The 19,018-nt window shown below is 50.6% G+C and overlaps 1 protein-coding gene across 1 annotated transcript in view; it reads left to right on the top strand.

The window, feature by feature from the left end:
* Positions 1–18,173, top strand: part of VCP (valosin containing protein) — a 120,248-nt gene extending 102,075 nt beyond the window's left edge. Inside the window, exons 13-17 of the mRNA XM_075327012.1 lie at positions 14,442–14,654; positions 14,744–15,052; positions 15,156–15,311; positions 15,398–15,546; positions 17,457–18,173. Coding sequence (XP_075183127.1) covers positions 14,442–14,654; positions 14,744–15,052; positions 15,156–15,311; positions 15,398–15,546; positions 17,457–17,559 — 930 coding nt within the window. The 3' untranslated portion in view covers positions 17,560–18,173. The remainder of the gene's footprint in view (positions 1–14,441; positions 14,655–14,743; positions 15,053–15,155; positions 15,312–15,397; positions 15,547–17,456) is intronic.
* Positions 18,174–19,018: the final 845 nt, after the last annotated feature.

The raw sequence follows: 19,018 nt of genomic DNA, 5'->3' as shown, positions 1-19,018 counted from the left end.
GGAATCTGGTGATCACACAACCGCTTTGAGCGGTCGGTAAGCAGCACCTGAGGTGCTGGCCCCACTGAGTGCCGAAGTGTACATATATATATATGCTTATATGCTATACATTTACACTGTACGGTCGCACTGTTGATTTTTGGCTATATACCCTCCTGGATTGTACTCAGAAGAGACAACAGCATGTCGTCCGCAAAAAGCAAGGGTGCCAAAGCACAGGCTTACTTTGCAACCTGTACCTCATGTGCGGCTATACTACCGGCAGGTTCCACCGACCCTCATTGTGTGCAATGCTCGGCCCCTGTGGCACTTACTCAGCCGGAGCCTCTGCTACTGGTGGCCCAGGTGGAACCACCTGCTACCACTGTCCAGGTGACAGGGACGGAGTTTGCAGTATTTGCTGACAAACTGTCTGAGAGTATGGATAAATGGTCTGCTAAGATACTAGAAGCCTTGCAGTCCAGGCCGGTAACACAGGCCCCGGGCACTGTTGAATCATTTACCCCAGGCCCCCCTCAGTTGGAGCAGCAAAGTGCTCCTGGGGTGACCCATAGGTCCCAGGGTGAGGTCTCTGACATGGACCGCAGTCCCAGACCGCCTAAGCGGGCGCGCTGGGAAATTCCCTCGACTTCATCACACTGTTCAGGGTCTCAGCAGGAGGACTCTCTGGATGATGAAGCGGAGGTAGCAGATCAGAATTCTGATCCTGAGGCCGCTCTCAACCTAGATACACCTGAAGGTGACGCCATAGCGAATGACCTTATAGCGACCATCAATCAGGTGTTGAATATTTCTCCCCCAGCTCCTCCAATTGAGGAGTCAGCTTCTCAGCAGGAGAAATTCCGTTTCAGGTTTCCCAAGCGTACAATGAGTACGTTTCTGGATCACTCCGACTTCAGAGAGGCAGTCCAGAAACACAGAGCTTGTCCAGATAAGCGTTTTTCCAAGCGCCTTAAGGATACACGTTATCCCTTCCCCCCTGACGTTGTCAAGGGCTGGGCTCAGTGTCCCAAGGTGGATCCTCCAGTCTCCAGACTGGCGGCTAGATCCATAGTTGCAGTGGAAGATGGGGCTTCACTCAAAGATGCCACTGACAGACAGATGGAGCTCTGGTTGAAATCCATCTATGAAGCTATCGGCGCGTCTTTTGCTCCAGCATTCGCAGCCGTATGGGCACTCCAAGCTATCTCAGCTTGTCATGCGCAGATTAATGCAGTCACACGTACGTCTGCTCCGCAAGTGGTGTCCTTAACCTCTCAGGCGTCGGCGTTTTGCGTCCTACGCCATTAATGCTGTCCTGGACTCTGCGAGCCGTACGGCGGTAGCATCCGCCAATTCGGTGGCAGTCCGCAGGGCCATGTGGCTACGTGAATGGAAGGCAGACTCTGCTTCCAAAAAGTTCTTAACCGGTTTGCCATTTTCTGGCGACCGCCTGTTTGGTGAGCGATTGGATGAAATCATTAAACAATCCAAGGGAAAGGACTCATCCTTACCCCAGTCCAAACCAAAAAGACCTCAACAACGGAAGGTACAATCGAGGTTTCGGTCCGCGGGCAGGTCTCAATTCTCCTCATCCAAAAGGCCTCTGAAGGATCAGAGGAACTCCGATTCATGGCGGTCTAAGTCACGTCCTAAAAAGACCGCCGGAGGAACCGCTCCCAAAGCGGCCTCCTCATGACTTTCGGCCTCCTCACACCGCATCCTCGGTCGGTGGCAGGCTTTCCCGCTTTTGCGACGCCTGGCTGCCACAGGTAAAAGACCGTTGGGTGAGAGACATTCTGTCTCACGGTTACAGGATAGAGTTCAGCTCTCGTCCTCCGACTCGATTCTTCAGAACATCTCCGCCCCCCGAGCGAGCCGATGCTCTTCTTCAGGCGGTGTGCACTCTGAAGGCAGAAGGAGTGGTGATCCCTGTTCCTTTTCAGCAACAGGGTCACGGTTTTTACTCCAACTTGTTTGTGGTGCCGAAAAAGGACTGATCCTTCCGTCCTGTTCTGGACCTAAAACTGCTCAACAAACACGTAAAAACCAGGCGGTTCCGGATGGAATCGCTCCGCTCCGTCATCGCCTCAATGTCCCAAGGAGATTTCCTAGCATCAATCGACATCAAAGATGCTTATCTCCACGTACCGATTGCACCAGAGCATCAGCGCTTCCTGCATTTCGCCATAGGGGACGAATACCTTCAGTTCGTGGCACTGCCTTTCGGCCTGGCGACAGCCCCACGGGTCTTCACCAAGGTCATGGCAACAGTAGTAGCAGTTCTGCACTCTCAGGGACACTCGGTGATCCCTTACTTAGACGATCTGCTTGTCAAGGCACCCTCTCAAGTGGCATGCCAACACAGCCTGAACATTGCTCTGGAGACTCTCCAGAGTTTCGGGTGGATCATCAATTTTCCAAAGTCAAATCTGACACCGGCCCAATCACTGACATATCTTGGCATGGAGTTTCATACTCTCTCAGCGATAGTGAAGCTTCCGCTGGACAAACAGCGTTCACTACAGACAGGGGTGCAATCTCTCCTTCAAGGTCAGTCACACCCCCTGAGGCGCCTCATGCACTTCCTAGGGAAGATGGTAGCAGCAATGGAGGCAGTTCCTTTTGCGCAGTTTCATCTGCGTCCACTTCAATGGGACATTCTCCGCAAATGGGACAGGAAGTCGACGTCCCTCGACAGGAACGTCTGCCTTTCTCGGGCAGCAAAGGCTTCCCTTCAGTGGTGGCTTCTTCCCACTTCTCTGTCGAAGGGGAAATCCTTCCTGCCCCCATCCTGGGCTGTGGTCACGACGGACGCGAGCCTGTCAGGGTGGGGAGCGGTCTTTCTCCACCACAGGGCTCAGGGTACTTGGACTCAGCCAGAGTCCTCCCTTCAGATCAATGTTCTGGAGATAAGGGCAGTGTATCTTGCCCTAAAGGCGTTCCAGCCGTGGCTGGAAGGCAAGCAGATCCGAATTCAGTCGGACAACTCCACAGCGGTGGCATACATCAACCACCAAGGCGGAACATGCAGTCGGCAAGCCTTCCAGGAAGTCCGGCGGATTCTGCTATGGGTGGAAGCCACAGCCTCCACCATATCCGCAGTTCACATCCCGGGCGTAGAAAACTGGGAAGCAGACTTTTTCAGTCGCCAGGGCATGGACGCAGGGGAATGGTCCCTTCACCCGGACGTGTTTCAGGAGATCTGTTGCCGCTGGGGGATGCCGGACGTCGACCTAATGGCGTCCCGGCACAACAACAAGGTCCCGACATTCATGGCACGGTCTCAAGATCACAGAGCTCTGGCGGCAGACGCCTTAGTTCAGGATTGGTCGCAGTTTCAACTCCCTTATGTGTTTCCTCCTCTGGCACTGTTGCCCAGAGTGTTACGCAAGATCAGGGCCGACTGCCGCCGCGCCATCCTCGTCGCTCCAGACTGGCCGAGGAGGTCGTGGTACCCGGATCTGTGGCATCTCACGGTGGGCCAACCGTGGGCACTACCAGACCGACCAGACTTGCTGTCTCAAGGGCCGTTTTTCCATTTGAATTCTGCGGCCCTCAACCTGACTGTGTGGCCATTGAGTCCTGGATCCTAGCGTCTTCAGGGTTATCTCAAGAGGTCATTGCCACTATGAGACAGGCTAGGAAACCAACGTCCGCCAAGATCTACCACAGGACGTGGAGGATATTCTTATCTTGGTGCTCTGATCAGGGTTTTCCTCCCTGGCCATTTGCCTTGCCCACTTTTCTTTCCTTCCTTCAATCCGGATTGGAAAAAGGTTTGTCGCTCGGCTCCCTTAAGGGACAAGTCTCAGCGCTCTCTGTGTTTTTTCAGAAGCGCCTAGCCAGACTTCCACAGGTACGCACGTTCCTGCAGGGGGTTTGTCACATAGTCCCTCCTTACAAGCGGCCGTTACAACCCTGGGATCTGAACAGGGTGCTGATGGCTCTTCAGAAACCACCTTTCGAGCCAATGAAGGATATTTCTCTCTCACGCCTTTCCCAGAAAGTGGTCTTCCTAGTAGCAGTCACATCACTTCGGAGAGTGTCTGAGCTAGCAGCGCTGTCATGCAAAGCCCCTTTCCTGGTGTTTCACCAGGACAAGGTGGTTCTGCGTCCGGTTCCGGAATTTCTCCCTAAGGTGGTATCCCCCTTTCATCTCAATCAGGATATCTCCTTACCCTCTTTTTGTTCTCATGCAGTTCACCAATGTGAAAGGGATTTGCACTTGTTAGATCTGGTGAGAGCACTCAGACTCTACATTTCTCGTACGGCGCCCCTGCGCCGCTCGGATGCACTCTTTGTCCTTGTCGCTGGCCAGCGTAAAGGGTCACAGGCTTCCAAATCAACCCTGGCTCGGTGGATCAAGGAACCAATTCTCGAAGCTTACCGATCTTCTGGGCTTCCGGTTCCCTCAGGGCTGAAGGCCCATTCTACCAGAGCCGTGGGTGCGTCCTGGGCTTTGCGGCACCAGGCTACGGCTCAGCAGGTGTGTCAGGCAGCTACCTGGTCGAGCCTGCACTCTTTCACGAAACACTATCAGGTGCATACCTATGCTTCGGCAGATGCCAGCCTAGGTAGGCGAGTCCTTCAGGCGGCGGTTGCCCACCTGTAGGAAGGGGCCGTTTTACGGCTCTATTACGAGGTTTTACTTTACCCACCCAGGGACTGCTTTTGGACGTCCCAATTGTCTGGGTCTCCCAATGGAGCGACAAAGAAGGGAATTTTGTTTACTTACCGTAAATTCCTTTTCTTCTAGCTCCAATTGGGAGACCCAGCACCCGCCCCTGTTCCCTTCGGGCTGTTCTTTGTGTACACATGTTGTTCATGTTGAATGGTTTCAGTTCTCCGAAATTCCTTCGGATTGAATTTACTTTAAACCAATTTATAACTTTTCCTCCTTCTTGCTTTTGCACCAAAACTGAGGAGCCCGTGATGCACGGGGGGGGTGTATAGGCAGAAGGGGAGGGGCTTTACACTTTTAAGTGTAATATACTTTGTGTGGCCTCCGGAGGCAGAAGCTATACACCCCAATTGTCTGGGTCTCCCAATTGGAGCTAGAAGAAAAGGAATTTACGGTAAGTAAACAAAATTCCCTTCTTTGTTTATTTGTAGAGCCACGAGGTTTGTAGGCTCAAGCTATATAATATAACTATGATTTGAGAACTCTATTATTATATTTACATATATGCAGAGAAAGAACCTGATTTATAAATCATATGTGTTTATCTGTTTATTGTTATCAGTTACATGAAAAGTGAAATACTCTCTGTATTGATCCCTAATGATTTAATAAAAAAAGATCTGATTTAAAAAAAGAAAAATTATTTGAGGGCTCTAGTTTCCAAAATGGTGTCACTTGTGGGGGATCTCCACTGTTTAGGCACCATAGGGGGTCTCCAAACGTGACATGGCGTCCGCTAATGATTCCAACCAATTTTGCTGTCAAATGGCGCTCCTTCTCTTCTGAGCCCCGCCATGCGCCCAAACAATTACTTTCCACCACATATGAGGTATCTGCGTACTCAGGAGAAAATGCACAATACATTTTATGGTGCATTTTTTCCTGATAGCCTTGTGAAAAAAAATCTACCTAGTTGAAGCAACCGTTTTGTGGTAAAAAAAAAATTTCTTCTTTTCACGGCTCAACGCTATAAACTTCTGTGAAGCCCCCAGGTGTTCAAAGTGCTCACCAAACATCTAGAAAAATTATTTGAGGGCTCTAGTTTCCAAAATGGTGTCACTTGTGGGGGAGCTCCACTGTTTAGGCACCATAGGGGGTCTCCAAACGTGACATGGCGTCCGCTAATGAGTGCAGCTAATTTTGCACTCAAAAATTCAAATGGCGCTCCTTGCCTTCCGAGCACTGCTGTGTGTCCAAACATTTGATTTCCACCACATATGAGGTATCTGCGTACTCAGGAGAAAATGCACAATACATTTTATGGTGCATTTTTTCCTGTTACCCTTGTGAAAAAAAAGCTACCTAGTTGAAGCAACCGTTTTGTGGTAAAAAAAAATTTTTTTCTTTTCACGGCTCAACGCTATAAACTTCTGTGAAGCCCCCAGGGGTTCAAAGTGCTCACCAAACATCTAGAAAAATTATTTGAGGGCTCTAGTTTCCAAAATGGGGTCACTTGTGGGGGAGCTCCATTGGTTAGGCACCTCAGGGGGTCTTCAAACCCGACATGGCGTCCGCTAATGAGTGCAGCTAATTTTGCGTTCAAAAATTCAAATGGTGCTCCTTCCCTTCCGAGCTCTGCCGTGCGCCCAAACAATTGATTTTTACCACATATGGGGTATCGGCGTACTCAGGAGAACATGCACAATAAATTGTATTGTGTACTTTCTCTTTTCTCCCTTGTAAAAATGAAAATTTTATGGCTAAAGTAACATTTCTTCGGCGCTCCATTGGGAGACCCAGACGATTGGGTGTATAGCTACTGCCTCCGGAGGCCACACAAAGCATTACACTAAAAAGTGTAAGGCCCCTCCCCTTCTGGCTATACACCCCCCGTGGGATCACGGGCTGCTCTGTTTTCAAGCTTTGTGCGAAGGAGGTCAGACATCCACGCATAGCTCCACTGTTTAGTCAGCAGTAGCTGCTGACTATATCGGATGGAAGAAAAGAGGGCCCATATAGGGCCCCCAGCATGCTCCCTTCTCACCCCACTCTTGTTGGCGGTGTTTGTAAAGGTTGAGGTACCCATTGCGGGTACGGAGGCTGGAGCCCACATGCTGTTTTCCTTCCCCATCCCCCTGAGGGCTCTGGTGAAGTGGGATCTTACCGGCCTCCAGGCTCTGAGGCCGGGCTCCATCCACAGACCCGGAGATCCTGCTGGATACGGAGCTGGGTACCGTCGGGGACAAGGCCCTGCAACATTCAGGTACTCTGTGTCCCCGTACAGACAGGCACAGACACACTCCAGCGTTGCTGGGTGTTCTAGTGCGCCGGGGACAGTAGCGCTGCGCGCTTGGGTTATACTCACTGCAGCTTAGCTGAGTGAGTTTATGTGTGGGGAACTACCGCGCCGGCCGCCCCCGGAGACTGCGGCGCGGCTGAGACTTGTGGTGCGCCGGGGACTTCGCGCCGACCGTGCTTTTACGACGGCAGCGCTTATAAATCTAGTCCCCGGCTTCTGCGGCCTAGTTACGTTTCGTTCCCGCCCCCAGCCCTGTCAGTCAGGGAAGGGGAGAGACGCTGTACAATAGTCAGCGCCGAGGGCTGGAGTCTTATTTACATACTCCAGCCCTCTCAACTGGGCACAGTGGGACGCCAGTTTCCCGCTCTTTGTCTGCAGCACGCCCACGGCCCGCCCCTCTTCACAGGACGCCGGCAGCCATTCCTGCACGCAGTCTGAGCTGGAGAACGGACATAGCCCTGGGAGACCCAGACAGGGGATTCTGGCGACCACACACCCGCTGTTAAGCGGGCGGTAAGCAGCACCTAGGTGCTGACCCCACTACTACCTATATATTGCACTGTACGGTCGCTTCTTGGCTTATACCCCTATATTGCTCTGAGGAGACAACAGCATGTCATCCGCAAAAAGCAAGGGTGCCAAGGCACGGGCTTTATATGCTGCCTGTACCGCATGTGGGGCTGATCTACCGGCAGGTTCCACTGACCCCCATTGTGTGCAATGTTCGGTCCCTGTGCCACTTCGTCAGCCGGAGTCTATGCTAGTAGTGGCCCAGGCAGAGACGCCTGTGAACCCTGCCCCGGTGACGGGGACAGACTTTGCAGTTTTTGCTGATAAGATGTCTGTGACTATGACAAAAATTCTAGAAACTTTGCAGTCCAGGCCGGTCACTCAGACCATGGGCACTGCTGATTCAATGTTCCCCGGTCCCCCTCAGTTGGAACTAATCCGTGCTCCAAGGGGGTCCCAGGCATCACAAGCTGAAGGCTCTGACTCGGACGACAGTCCCAGGCAGCCTAAGCGAGCTCGCTGGGAGAGACCCTCGGCGTCATCACGCTGGTCAGGGTCTCAGCGAGAGGATTCTCTGTATGATGAGACAGAGCTAGGTGATCAGGAGTCTAATCCTGAGACTGCTCTCAACCTGGATACCCCTGATGGTGACGCCATGGTGAATGATCTTATAGCGGCCATCAATAGACTGCTGGATATTTCTCCTCCAGCGGAGGAGGCAGCAGCACAGCAGGAGAAATTCCATTTCAGGTATCCCAAACGTAAATTGAGTACTTTTCTGGACCACGCTGACTTCAGAGAAGCAGTCCAGAAACACCATGCTTATCCAGATAAGCGTTTCTCCAAACGTCTTAAGGATACACGTTATCCCTTTCCCCCTGACGTGGTCAAACGCTGGACCCAGTGTCCAAAGGTGGACCCCCCAATCTCCAGGCTTGCGGCTAGATCCATAGTTGCAGTGGAAGATGGGGCTTCACTTAAAGATGCCAATGACAGACAGATGGACCTTTGGTTGAAATCTGTCTATGAAGCTATCGGCGCGTCGTTTGCTCCAGCATTCGCAGCCGTGTGGGCACTCCAAGCTATTTCAGCTGGTCTGGCGCAGGTGGACTCTGTCATACGTCCATCAGTGCCGCAAGTGGCGTCCTTGACCTCGCAAATGTCTGCGTTTGCGACTTACGCTATCAATGCGGTCTTGGACTCTACCAGCCGTACGTCAATGGCGTCCGCCAACTCTGTGGTTTTACGCAGAGCCTTATGGTTAAAGGAATGGAAAGCAGATTCTGCTTCCAAAAAATGCTTAACCAGTTTGCCATTATCTCAAGACAGGCTGTTTGGTGAGCAATTGGCTGAAATCATTAAACAGTCCAAGGGTAAGGACTCTTCCTTACCCCAGCCCAGATCAAGCAAACCTCAACAGTGGAGGGGTACCGGATAGAGTTCAGTTCTCGTCCTCCGCCTCGGTTCTTCAGAACTTCCCCACATCCCGACCGAGCCGATGCTCTTCTGCAGGCGGTGTGCTCTCTAAGGGCAGAAGGAGTGGTGATCCCTGTTCCTCTTCAGGAACGAGGTCAAGGTTTTTACTCCAATCTGTTTGTGGTGCCAAAAAAGGACGGCTCTTTCCGTCCTGTTCTGGACCTAAAACTGCTCAACAAGCACGTGAAAACCAGGCGGTTCCGGATGGAATCTCTCCGCTCCGTCATTGCCTCGATGTCTCAAGGAGATTTCCTAGCATCAATAGACATCAAGGATGCTTATCTCCACGTGCCGATTTGCTCCAGAGCATCAGCGTTTTCTACGCTTCGTTATAGGAGACGAACACCTTCAGTTCGTAGCCCTGCCATTTAGTCTGGCGACAGCCCCACGGGTTTTCACCAAGGTCATGGCAGCAGTGGTAGCAGTCTTGCACTCTCAGGGACACTCGGTGATCCCTTACTTGGACGATCTACTTGTCAAGGCACCCTCTCAAGAGGCATGCCAACACAGCCTGAACGTTGCGCTGGAGACTCTCCAGACTTTCGGGTGGATCATCAACTTTTCAAAGTCAAATCTGTCACCGACCCAATCACTAACATATCTTGGCATGGAGTTTCATACTCTCTCAGCGACAGTGAAGCTTCCGATGGACAAGCAGCGTTCACTACAGACAGGGGTGCACTCTCTCCTTCAAGGCCAGTCGCACCCCTTAAGACGCCTCATGCACTTCCTGGGGAAGATGGTAGCAGCAATGGAGGCAGTCCCGTTTGCGCAGTTTCATCTGCGCCCACTTCAATGGGACATTCTCCGCCAATGGGACGGGAAGTCGACGTCCTTGGACAGGAAAGTCTCCCTTTCCCAGACGGCCAAGGACTCTCTTCAATGGTGGCTTCTTCCCACCTCATTATCACAAGGAAGGTCCTTCCTACCCCCATCCTGGGCGGTGGTCACGACAGACGCGAGTCTGTCAGGGTGGGGAGCAGTTTTTCTCCACCACAGGGCTCAGGGTACGTGGACTCAGCAGGAGTCCACCCTTCAGATCAATGTTCTGGAAATCAGGGCAGTGTATCTTGCCCTACAAGCCTTCCAGCAGTGGCTGGAAGGAAAGCAGATCCGAATTCAGTCGGACAACTCCACAGCGGTGGCATACATCAACCACCAAGGCGGGACACGCAGTCGGCAAGCCTTCCAGGAAGTCCGGCGGATTCTGATGTGGGTGGAAGCCACGGCCTCCACCATATCCGCAGTTCACATCCCCGGCGTAGAAAACTGGGAAGCGGACTTCCTCAGTCGCCAGGGTATGGACGCAGGGGAATGGTCCCTTCACCCGGACGTGTTTCAGGAAATCTGTCGCCGCTGGGGAAGGCCGGACGTCGACCTAATGGCGTCCCGGCACAACAACAAGGTCCCAACTTTCATGGCACGGTCTCGCGATCACAGAGCTCTGGCGGCAGACGCCTTAGTGCAAGATTGGTCGCAGTTCCAGCTGCCCTATGTTTTTCCCCCTCTGGCACTCTTCCCCAGAGTGCTACGCAAGATCAGGTCCGATTGCCGCCGCGTCCTGCTCGTCGCCCCAGACTGGCCGAGGAGGTCGTGGTATCCGGATCTGTGGCATCTCACGGTCGGCCAACCGTGGGCGCTACCAGACCGGCCAGACTTACTGTCACAAGGGCCGTTTTTCCATCTGAATTCTACGGCCCTGAACCTGACTGTGTGGCCATTGAGTCCTGGATACTAGCATCTTCAGGATTATCTCAAGGGGTCGTGGCCACCATGAGACAGGCTAGGAAGCCCACGTCTGCTAAGATCTACCACAGAACGTGGAAGATTTTCTTATCCTGGTGCTCGGCACAGGGAGTGTCCCCCTGGCCATTTGCATTGCCTACCTTTCTTTCCTTCCTGCAATCTGGTTTGGAAAAAGGCTTATCGCTCGGCTCCCTTAAAGGGCAAGTCTCAGCGCTATCGGTATTTTTTCAAAAGCGTCTAGCACGACTTCCTCAGGTACGCACGTTCCTGCAGGGGGTTTGTCACATCGTCCCTCCGTACAAACGGCCGTTAGATCCATGGGATCTGAACAGGGTACTAGTTGCTCTCCAGAAGCCGCCCTTCGAGCCTCTGAAGGCTGTTTCACTTTCTCGACTCTCACAGAAAGTGGCCTTTCTGGTAGCGGTCACGTCTCTTCGGAGGGTATCCGAGCTGGCAGCGCTGTCATCCAAAGCTCCCTTCCTGGTTTTTCACCAGGACAAGGTAGTGCTGCGCCCGATTCAGGAGTTTCTCCCTAAGGTGGTATCCTCTGTTCATCTCAATCAGGATATCTCCTTACCTTCCTTTTGTCCTCATCCAGTTCATCGGTATGAAAAGGATTTGCATTTGTTGGATCTCGTGAGAGCACTCAGAATCTACATTTCCCGCACGGCGCCCCTGCGCCGCTCGGATGCACTCTTTGTCCTTGTCGCTGGTAAGCGCAAAGGATCGCAGGCTTCCAAATCCACCCTGGCTCGATGGATCAAGGAACCAATTCTTGAAGCCTACCGTTCTGCTGGGCTTCCGGTTCCATCAGGGCTGAAGGCCCATTCTACCAGAGCCGTGGGTGCGTCCTGGGCATTACGACACCAGGCTACGGCTCAACAGGTGTGCCAGGCAGCTACCTGGTCGAGTCTGCACACTTTCACCAAACATTATCAGGTGCATACCTACGCTTCGGCGGACGCCAGCCTAGGTAGAAGAGTCCTGCAGGCGGCGGTTGCCTCCTCGTAGGGGAGGGCTGTTTTGCAGCTCTAACTTGAGGTATTAATTTACCCACCCAGGGACTGCTTTTGGACGTCCCAATCGTCTGGGTCTCCCAATGGAGCGCCGAAGAAGAAGGGAATTTTGTTACTTACCGTAAATTCCTTTTCTTCTAGCTCCAATTGGGAGACCCAGCACCCGCCCTGTTTCCTTCGGGATTTTTGTTTTTTTCGGGTACACATGTTGTTCATGTTGAACGGTTTCAGTTCTCCGATGTTACTTCGGATTGAATTTGTTTAAACCAGTTATTGGCTTTCCTCCTTCTTGCTTTAGCACTAAAACTGAGCAGCCCGTGATCCCACGGGGGGTGTATAGCCAGAAGGGGAGGGGCCTTACACTTTTTAGTGTAATGCTTTGTGTGGCCTCCGGAGGCAGTAGCTATACACCCAATCGTCTGGGTCTCCCAATTGGAGCTAGAAGAAAAGGAATTTACGGTAAGTAACAAAATTCCCTTCTTTTGTGTTTAAAAAGTAAAATTTTCATTTTTTCCTTCCACATTGCTTTGGTTCCTGTGAAGCACCTAAAGGGTTAATAAACTTATTGGATGTGGTTTTGAGCAGTGTGAGGGGTGTAGTTTTTAGAATGGGGTCACTTTTGGGTATTTTCTGTCACCTAGGCCTCTCAAAGTCACCTCAAATGTAATGTGGTCCCTAAAAAAAATTATTTTGTAAATTTTGTTGGAAAAATGAGAAATTGCTGATGACCTTTGACCCCTTCTAACTTCCTAACGGAAAAAAAATTTGTTTCGAAAATTGCGCTGGTGTAAAGTAGACAAGTGGGAAATGTTATTTAGTAACTATTTTGTGTGACATATCTCTCAGATTTATGGGCATAAATTTTCAAAGTTTGAAAATTGCGAAATTTTCAAAATTTTCACCAAATTTCCTAAATTTTCACAAATGCAAAAAATATCGGCCTAAATTTACCACTGACGTGAAGTACAATATGTCACGAAAAAACAATCTCAGAATCGCCAGGATCCGTTGAAGCGTTCCAGAGTTAAAACCTGTCAAAGTGACACTGGTCAGAATTGCAAAAAATGGCCCGGTCATTAGGGTGTTTTAGTGGCCGGGGGTGAAGGGGTTAAGCAGAGTTTTGGCTTTCATTGCTTGGCCTTCTAGGACTCAGATCCCAATTTTTTTTTATGATCTAAGTCACCTGTCCTTTTCTGCATGATATACATTCCTCAGGTTTCATAAAGTATTGCCTTTGTGTGTGAGATGTCTTGGTCAATTGAACCCCCATGTATTGGTAAAACCTACAATTTAGCACAGCTGGGGATACATGTTTGGGACATATGTGGACTCAGGGGTCTCGCTGTGATTACTCACATCCAGGTAGTTCCATACTAGATTAGATATGGAGGGGGCACTGCCTTATTAGAGATGGGCGGACTCGCAGATAACTGGGACCGGCAGGTCCCTGTTGTTGTTGTGTTTTTGTTTTGTTTGTTTTTTTTTGTTAACCCTGTTCTGATCTGGAATCCGGTCCCCGTATAAGTTAGAATCCAGAGATTAAAAATGTTGGTAGTAGGAAAAAGAGATAGGAGTGCATGCGATCTACTTACCAAAGTTCTGTCATGGCAGCAAGCTGCTTCCAGGTCGCCGCATTCACTTCTAAAGCAGCTTATTAACCTTCATTGAATATGCACTGCTTTCCCTGCATACCGGTGTCTGTGATTTGGTGGCAGTCAACGACGCCACCACACTGAGTGTCAGCTGGTTGCTTCCATTCATAGGCTCTATGCACGTCTATAGTGTAGGCCGGGGTTACACTAGCATATGGCATCAGATGCGAGAGCATTGGATGCGATATGCTACAGACCATTGGCTTAGGTTCTTCTGTGAGCCAAGATAAAGCCTGGGAGCTGGTATTCTGAGACTGGGGAGGGCCATGGTTATTGGTCGCGCCCCCAGCCTAAAAATAGCAACCTGCAGCCACCCAGGATTGTCGCATCCATTAGATGTGACAAGCCTGGCGCTTTACCCGGCTCTACCCGTTGCCCTGGTGCTGTGGCAGTCGGGGTAATAAGGGGTTAATAACAGCCCTTAGTTGCTAGTAAGCCCTAGATTAGTGACGGCAGGTGTCTGAGACCCCCACCCCCCATAACTAATCTGTAAGGAAAGTAAATAAACAGACACCGAAAAATCTTTTATTTGGAATAAAATACAAAAACACCCTCTCTTACCACTTTATTAACCCCAACACACCCCTGCAGTTCCAATGTAATCCACACGATGTCCCACAGCGATTCCAGCTCTGCTGCATCTCAGTCACAGCGAGCAGCCATAGAGCATGACTGCCCACTGTGAGCTCCAGGGTGAGAATAAATGAGCCACGATGACTGGTTGCAGGCAGATGCTGGTACATGGGCTGCGGGCGCATCTGACTGTAACCAATCACATGCCAGGCTGACCTTTGGTCAGGGAAAGCAGTGCATATGTAGGAGCAATGATGAGTATACCAGGGAGGTCACAGGAGCAGTGTACAGCTGCGATGGAGCCTTGGAAAGTATGAAGCGCTTGCTTCATTCTTTTTTTTTTTTTCTTCATATTTCCTTTTATGTATTTTTTTTTTTAATTTCTCGAGTGTCGGATCTGGATCAAACACCCGGAATCCCAGGCACAACACCCGGGCAACTCTGACACAGCGCGAATCTGGACTTTTTCAGTTCGGTTCCGCCCGTCATTACACCTGATATTTCTCAGCATTTGTGCTATAAATCTTGTATTTCTCTAACATGCTTTTTTTTTTTTGTCATTTCAGTATCCTGTGGAGCATCCAGACAAATTCTTGAAGTTCGGGATGACCCCATCTAAAGGTGTGCTGTTTTATGGGCCACCTGGATGTGGTAAGACCTTGTTAGCCAAGGCTATTGCCAATGAATGCCAGGCCAACTTCATCTCAATCAAAGGCCCCGAGCTGCTCACTATGTGGTTTGGAGAGTCTGAAGCCAACGTCAGAGAGATCTTTGATAAGGTAAGAGCCGGTGACCGGATATCTGATGTCTTCCTGCAGGAATCTTCTGGCTTCATCTCCACATTGATTCTTGTTTGTTTGGGTTTCAGGCTCGACAGGCTGCACCTTGTGTCCTCTTCTTTGATGAATTAGACTCCATTGCCAAGGCCCGTGGGGGTAATATTGGGGATGGTGGTGGAGCTGCCGACAGAGTTATCAACCAAATCCTGACAGAGATGGATGGAATGTCTACCAAGAAGAATGTCTTCATCATCGGAGCCACCAACAGACCCGACATCATCGACCCTGCCATTCTGCGTCCTGGACGTCTGGACCAGCTCATCTACATCCCACTGCCAGATGAGAAGTCCCGCATTGCTATTCTTAAGGCAAATCTGAGGAAGTCTCCAGTGGCCAAGGCAAGTAACTGACCAGATGGAACCCATTTTGGTTTACATTGTGTTTTTGTAATACATAGATCTAAAAAAATGTATTTTTTACCATAACCTCTCTTACATATAGGATGTGGATCTTGACTTTCTGGCTAAGATGACCAATGGTTTCTCTGGTGCTGACCTGACTGAAATCTGCCAGCGGGCGTGTAAGCTGGCCATCCGTGAATCCATTGAGAATGAAATCAGGCAAGAGCGGGAGAGGCAGACAAACCCTTCAGCCATGGTACGGAGCAGAAATAGCAGAGCAGCTTTCTTACATCTGTGCTTTAGTCCAGTGTCTGATCCCTTTTTCTGTCCTCTGCGCTGCAGGAAGAAGACGACCCTGTACCTGAAATCCGCCGGGATCACTTTGAGGAAGCCATGCGCTTTGCCCGCCGGTCTGTCAGTGACAATGACATCAGAAAATACGAAATGTTTGCACAGACTTTGCAGCAGAGTCGCGGTTTTGGCAGTTTCAGGTAATTTTGAGCTGCGCTTCATTGTGGTTAAATGGAATAAGCATTTCAGCATACCCCCATGTGCTGCCACTTGAGTCTGTGGGACCAGTACATTGTGGACAGCGACATCTGTGGGCTTTGCTTCAACATAGGAGAGAACTTCTTCCCACTTCCAGTGTCTGTTACGTGTGTAAAGGGGGCTGGCTGTCAGGCTCGGATCATTAGCCAGCCTCCTCGTTTTTCTGGCTGTTAGAGAAATGGTGAGTATGCCAGGTAAGCTGATGAACGGAGCCTGGCAGCCAGAAATCTCCACACCGGAGTAAGGCCCCTTTCACATTGCGTTTTTCTCTACGTCCACAGGTCACGTCGGGGCATCCGTCCAGACCGCCCTTCCCGCCACTCTGCAAAGCGTGCTCCGGACGCATGCGCCCGACAGGGCCATTCACTGTTATGGAGAGCACTGCGTTAGCGTGTGCTCCGTTTTGTGTCATTTTGTGCATATATAAGTTTCTGCAGACGGACACCCGAACGTAGGTGGCCTACGTTCGGGTGTCCGTCTGCAGAAACGTATATGTGCACAAAATGACACAAAACAGAGCACACGCTAATGCAGTGCGCTCCATAACAGTGAATGGCTCTGTCGGGCGCATGCGTCCGGAGCACACTTTGCAGAGTGGGGGGAAGGGCGGTCCGGACGGATGCCCTGACGGGACCTGTGGACGTAGAGAAAAACGCAATGTGAAAGGGGCCGTACCGTATATACGCGACTATAAGCCGAGGCAACTAACTTTACCACAAAATACTGAATTATTGACTAGAATATAAGCTTAGGATTATAATACGTACCCCAAATTTAGAGAAGGAAAATTGAAAAAAATAATTTTTAATGTTAAAATGGTTGTCCGTCGTAAAATCCTAGTGTCTTATATTAATTGGCTCACCAGGGTGGCTAAGGAGGCTCGGTTGGCGATGGTGCAGGCTCAGAGGATGGGGGTGTTCGCGGCTCAGGAGGGTTCACAGGACGGAAGGTCGGCAATACTTAAGGCTTGGGGGTGTCGCGGCTTAGGAGGGTCGGTGATACTGGGGGATCAGGGGTGTCTCAAAAGGGCCCATTGAGCCTGCTGGCAGGCTCCATTAAGCTGGTCGGCGGTTGATGCGGTAGAAAATGGAAGCGGCACATGCGCAGATTCAGATCTCGGCTCTCCAAGATCTCAATCTTCACGGGCGCCGCTTCCGCAGCAATTTTTTTTTAAAGTCTACTACGTCAACCACTGGCAGGCTCAACAGCACCTGCCGCAACCCCCCCCCCACTTAGCCCTCAGTATTGCCGACCCACCTGAGCCACAACACTGCTGCAAAAGCCCAGAGCCAAAGTATCACCGACCCTCCGTCCTGTGATCCCGCTCCACCACACCGACCTGGTAAGGTTTATCCGGATTACAAGACGCACCCCTATCCCCCCCTCCCCAGCTTGAGGGAGAAAATGTGTCTTATAATCCAGAAGTGTGACCCTCACTCGAGTATAAGCTGAGGGGGACTTTTTCAGCACATTTTTTATGCTGAAACTCTACTTATACTCGCGGATATACGGAAATGTAACTTTAAGAGTTGATCCTGCTCCATTCACTTCCGCAGTGAGAGGGCAGAGGACATGACGTCTATATATCTGCCAGGACGTCTATATATCTGCCAGGACAGGTATTGGATATAAGGGTCGTCCCCTGACCCTCTCGCCTCATAAGCAGAAGTGAGCAGAGCAGGTGTAATTCTGTCAGACCGGTGCTAGTGAGATAAAGGTATACACTATCAATAGGTCCATTCCCCGTGTATCAGTGCCGGAGCGTGGCTGTAGGGCTGAGCCTCTGGGGCTGTGTGTTCTCTGGATGTTACCAATTATTTCCATAGACTAACCGTGATCTATTCCCCCTTAGATTCCCCTCTGGAGGCCAAGGAGGAGCTGGTCCAAGCCAAGGTGCCGGAGGCGGATCTGGTGGAAGCCACTTTACTGAAGAAGAAGACGACCTCTATGGCTAGATGAGCCCCTGACGCCGTCCTTACTTGTACAGCATTGAAATTCCTACGTTAATGGACACTCTGCTTTTCATTCCTCAGTCAGTACAGCGTAGCTGCACACCCCACTCCTGTTTTTTTGTTTTGTTACCTGGGTGTGAGAATACGGGCGCCCGGTCTCTCAGGATACAGGCCGACTTTCTTTCTTCTCTCCACCTCCCATAGAGTGCTTGCAGGGGCTCGGGTGGTGTTCCGGTGGCACCCGCAGCCCCTGGGACAGACACGTACTTTGTTGCTTGATATCCCAAACCTTCATTTTCGGGTCAAGATTTAAAAATTCCGAGACCTTGGGGGGGGGGGTCACTGAGCCTATTAACCATCTACTGGCCACTGAGGACAGGATGCAAGTGCTGCCCTCTGGCTTTTAAAAGGTTAATTTTCCTACGGGTGCCTAAAAGGAGATTCAAGCAACAAATGCATTTCGTCAGTTATCACCATCGTCCCGGCGGCTGCAGATGAGAACGTACGGTGGATATTTTTTTTTTTATGTTGGTATTGGGCATAATGTTATTGGATTATAAAAAAACAAAAAACGCAGGTTGACGTCTAACGTGAGAATAAACTGACTGATCACTGAGGGTCCGGGCTTGTCTTTATTTCGGAGTAGCTTTCACCTGAATGGGTTCTTTATGGCAGCATGAGCATGGATGGATGGGACTGCCTGTCATATTTGGTAACACCAAGGTTTATGGGCGTCTAATGGCTCATTATTTTTAAGATTCCTGGTGGTGGTAGGGGTTTAAAAGGGGATTGTCCACTGTATTGATATTGATCACTTTTCCTCTGGGTAGGTGATCACGATCAGATCAGTGGGGGTCTCACCCAGCACCCCCAATAAGGTGTTTTCAACTTTGGCCACATGTAAACAGTGTACGGGGCCGAACAGCACAGCGCCATACACTGTTTAGTGGTCATTGTTGAGAACTGCAGCTCAGCTCCGATTCAATTGTTTGCAGCTGATTAGTGGGTGTTGGACCCCACAGATCTGATATTGATGACCAATCTGAAGTGCAGGTCATCTGTATGAAAGTACTGAACAACCCCTATAATGCTCCAAACCTGGTCTCGCCGCTATAATGTTCTGGGTGTAACGTCCTCTTCCCTCCCTGCACTGATAATAGAGAGAACACGAGGGTCATAGAGGACCATGCATCTGTAACTGTAGAGAATCTCAATTCTCCATGATTGGCTACAGTGATTCAGGATCTGCCCCCGATAAGTGGGGTAATCAATGGCTAGTGTAGTGAGGTGGCTGTTGCTCCCCTGGGTGTAACCAATGTACAGTACATATGGTACTGATAACGGAGTTGCTTGAAGCCCCCTATGAATGTGCAATGCCTCCATAGCAGAGGTGTAAAGGGGAAGGTGCATTGTAGCTACTTTGTTCTCGCTGTAAACCAGTTAGTTTGGTTTGTGCATTATA

This window comes from Anomaloglossus baeobatrachus, chromosome 1 (genome assembly GCF_048569485.1).
Source record: "Anomaloglossus baeobatrachus isolate aAnoBae1 chromosome 1, aAnoBae1.hap1, whole genome shotgun sequence".
Taxonomy (NCBI): Eukaryota; Metazoa; Chordata; class Amphibia; order Anura; family Aromobatidae; genus Anomaloglossus; species Anomaloglossus baeobatrachus.
Note: the sequence above shows the minus strand (reverse complement) of the source record. Positions and strands in the feature narration are given on the sequence as shown.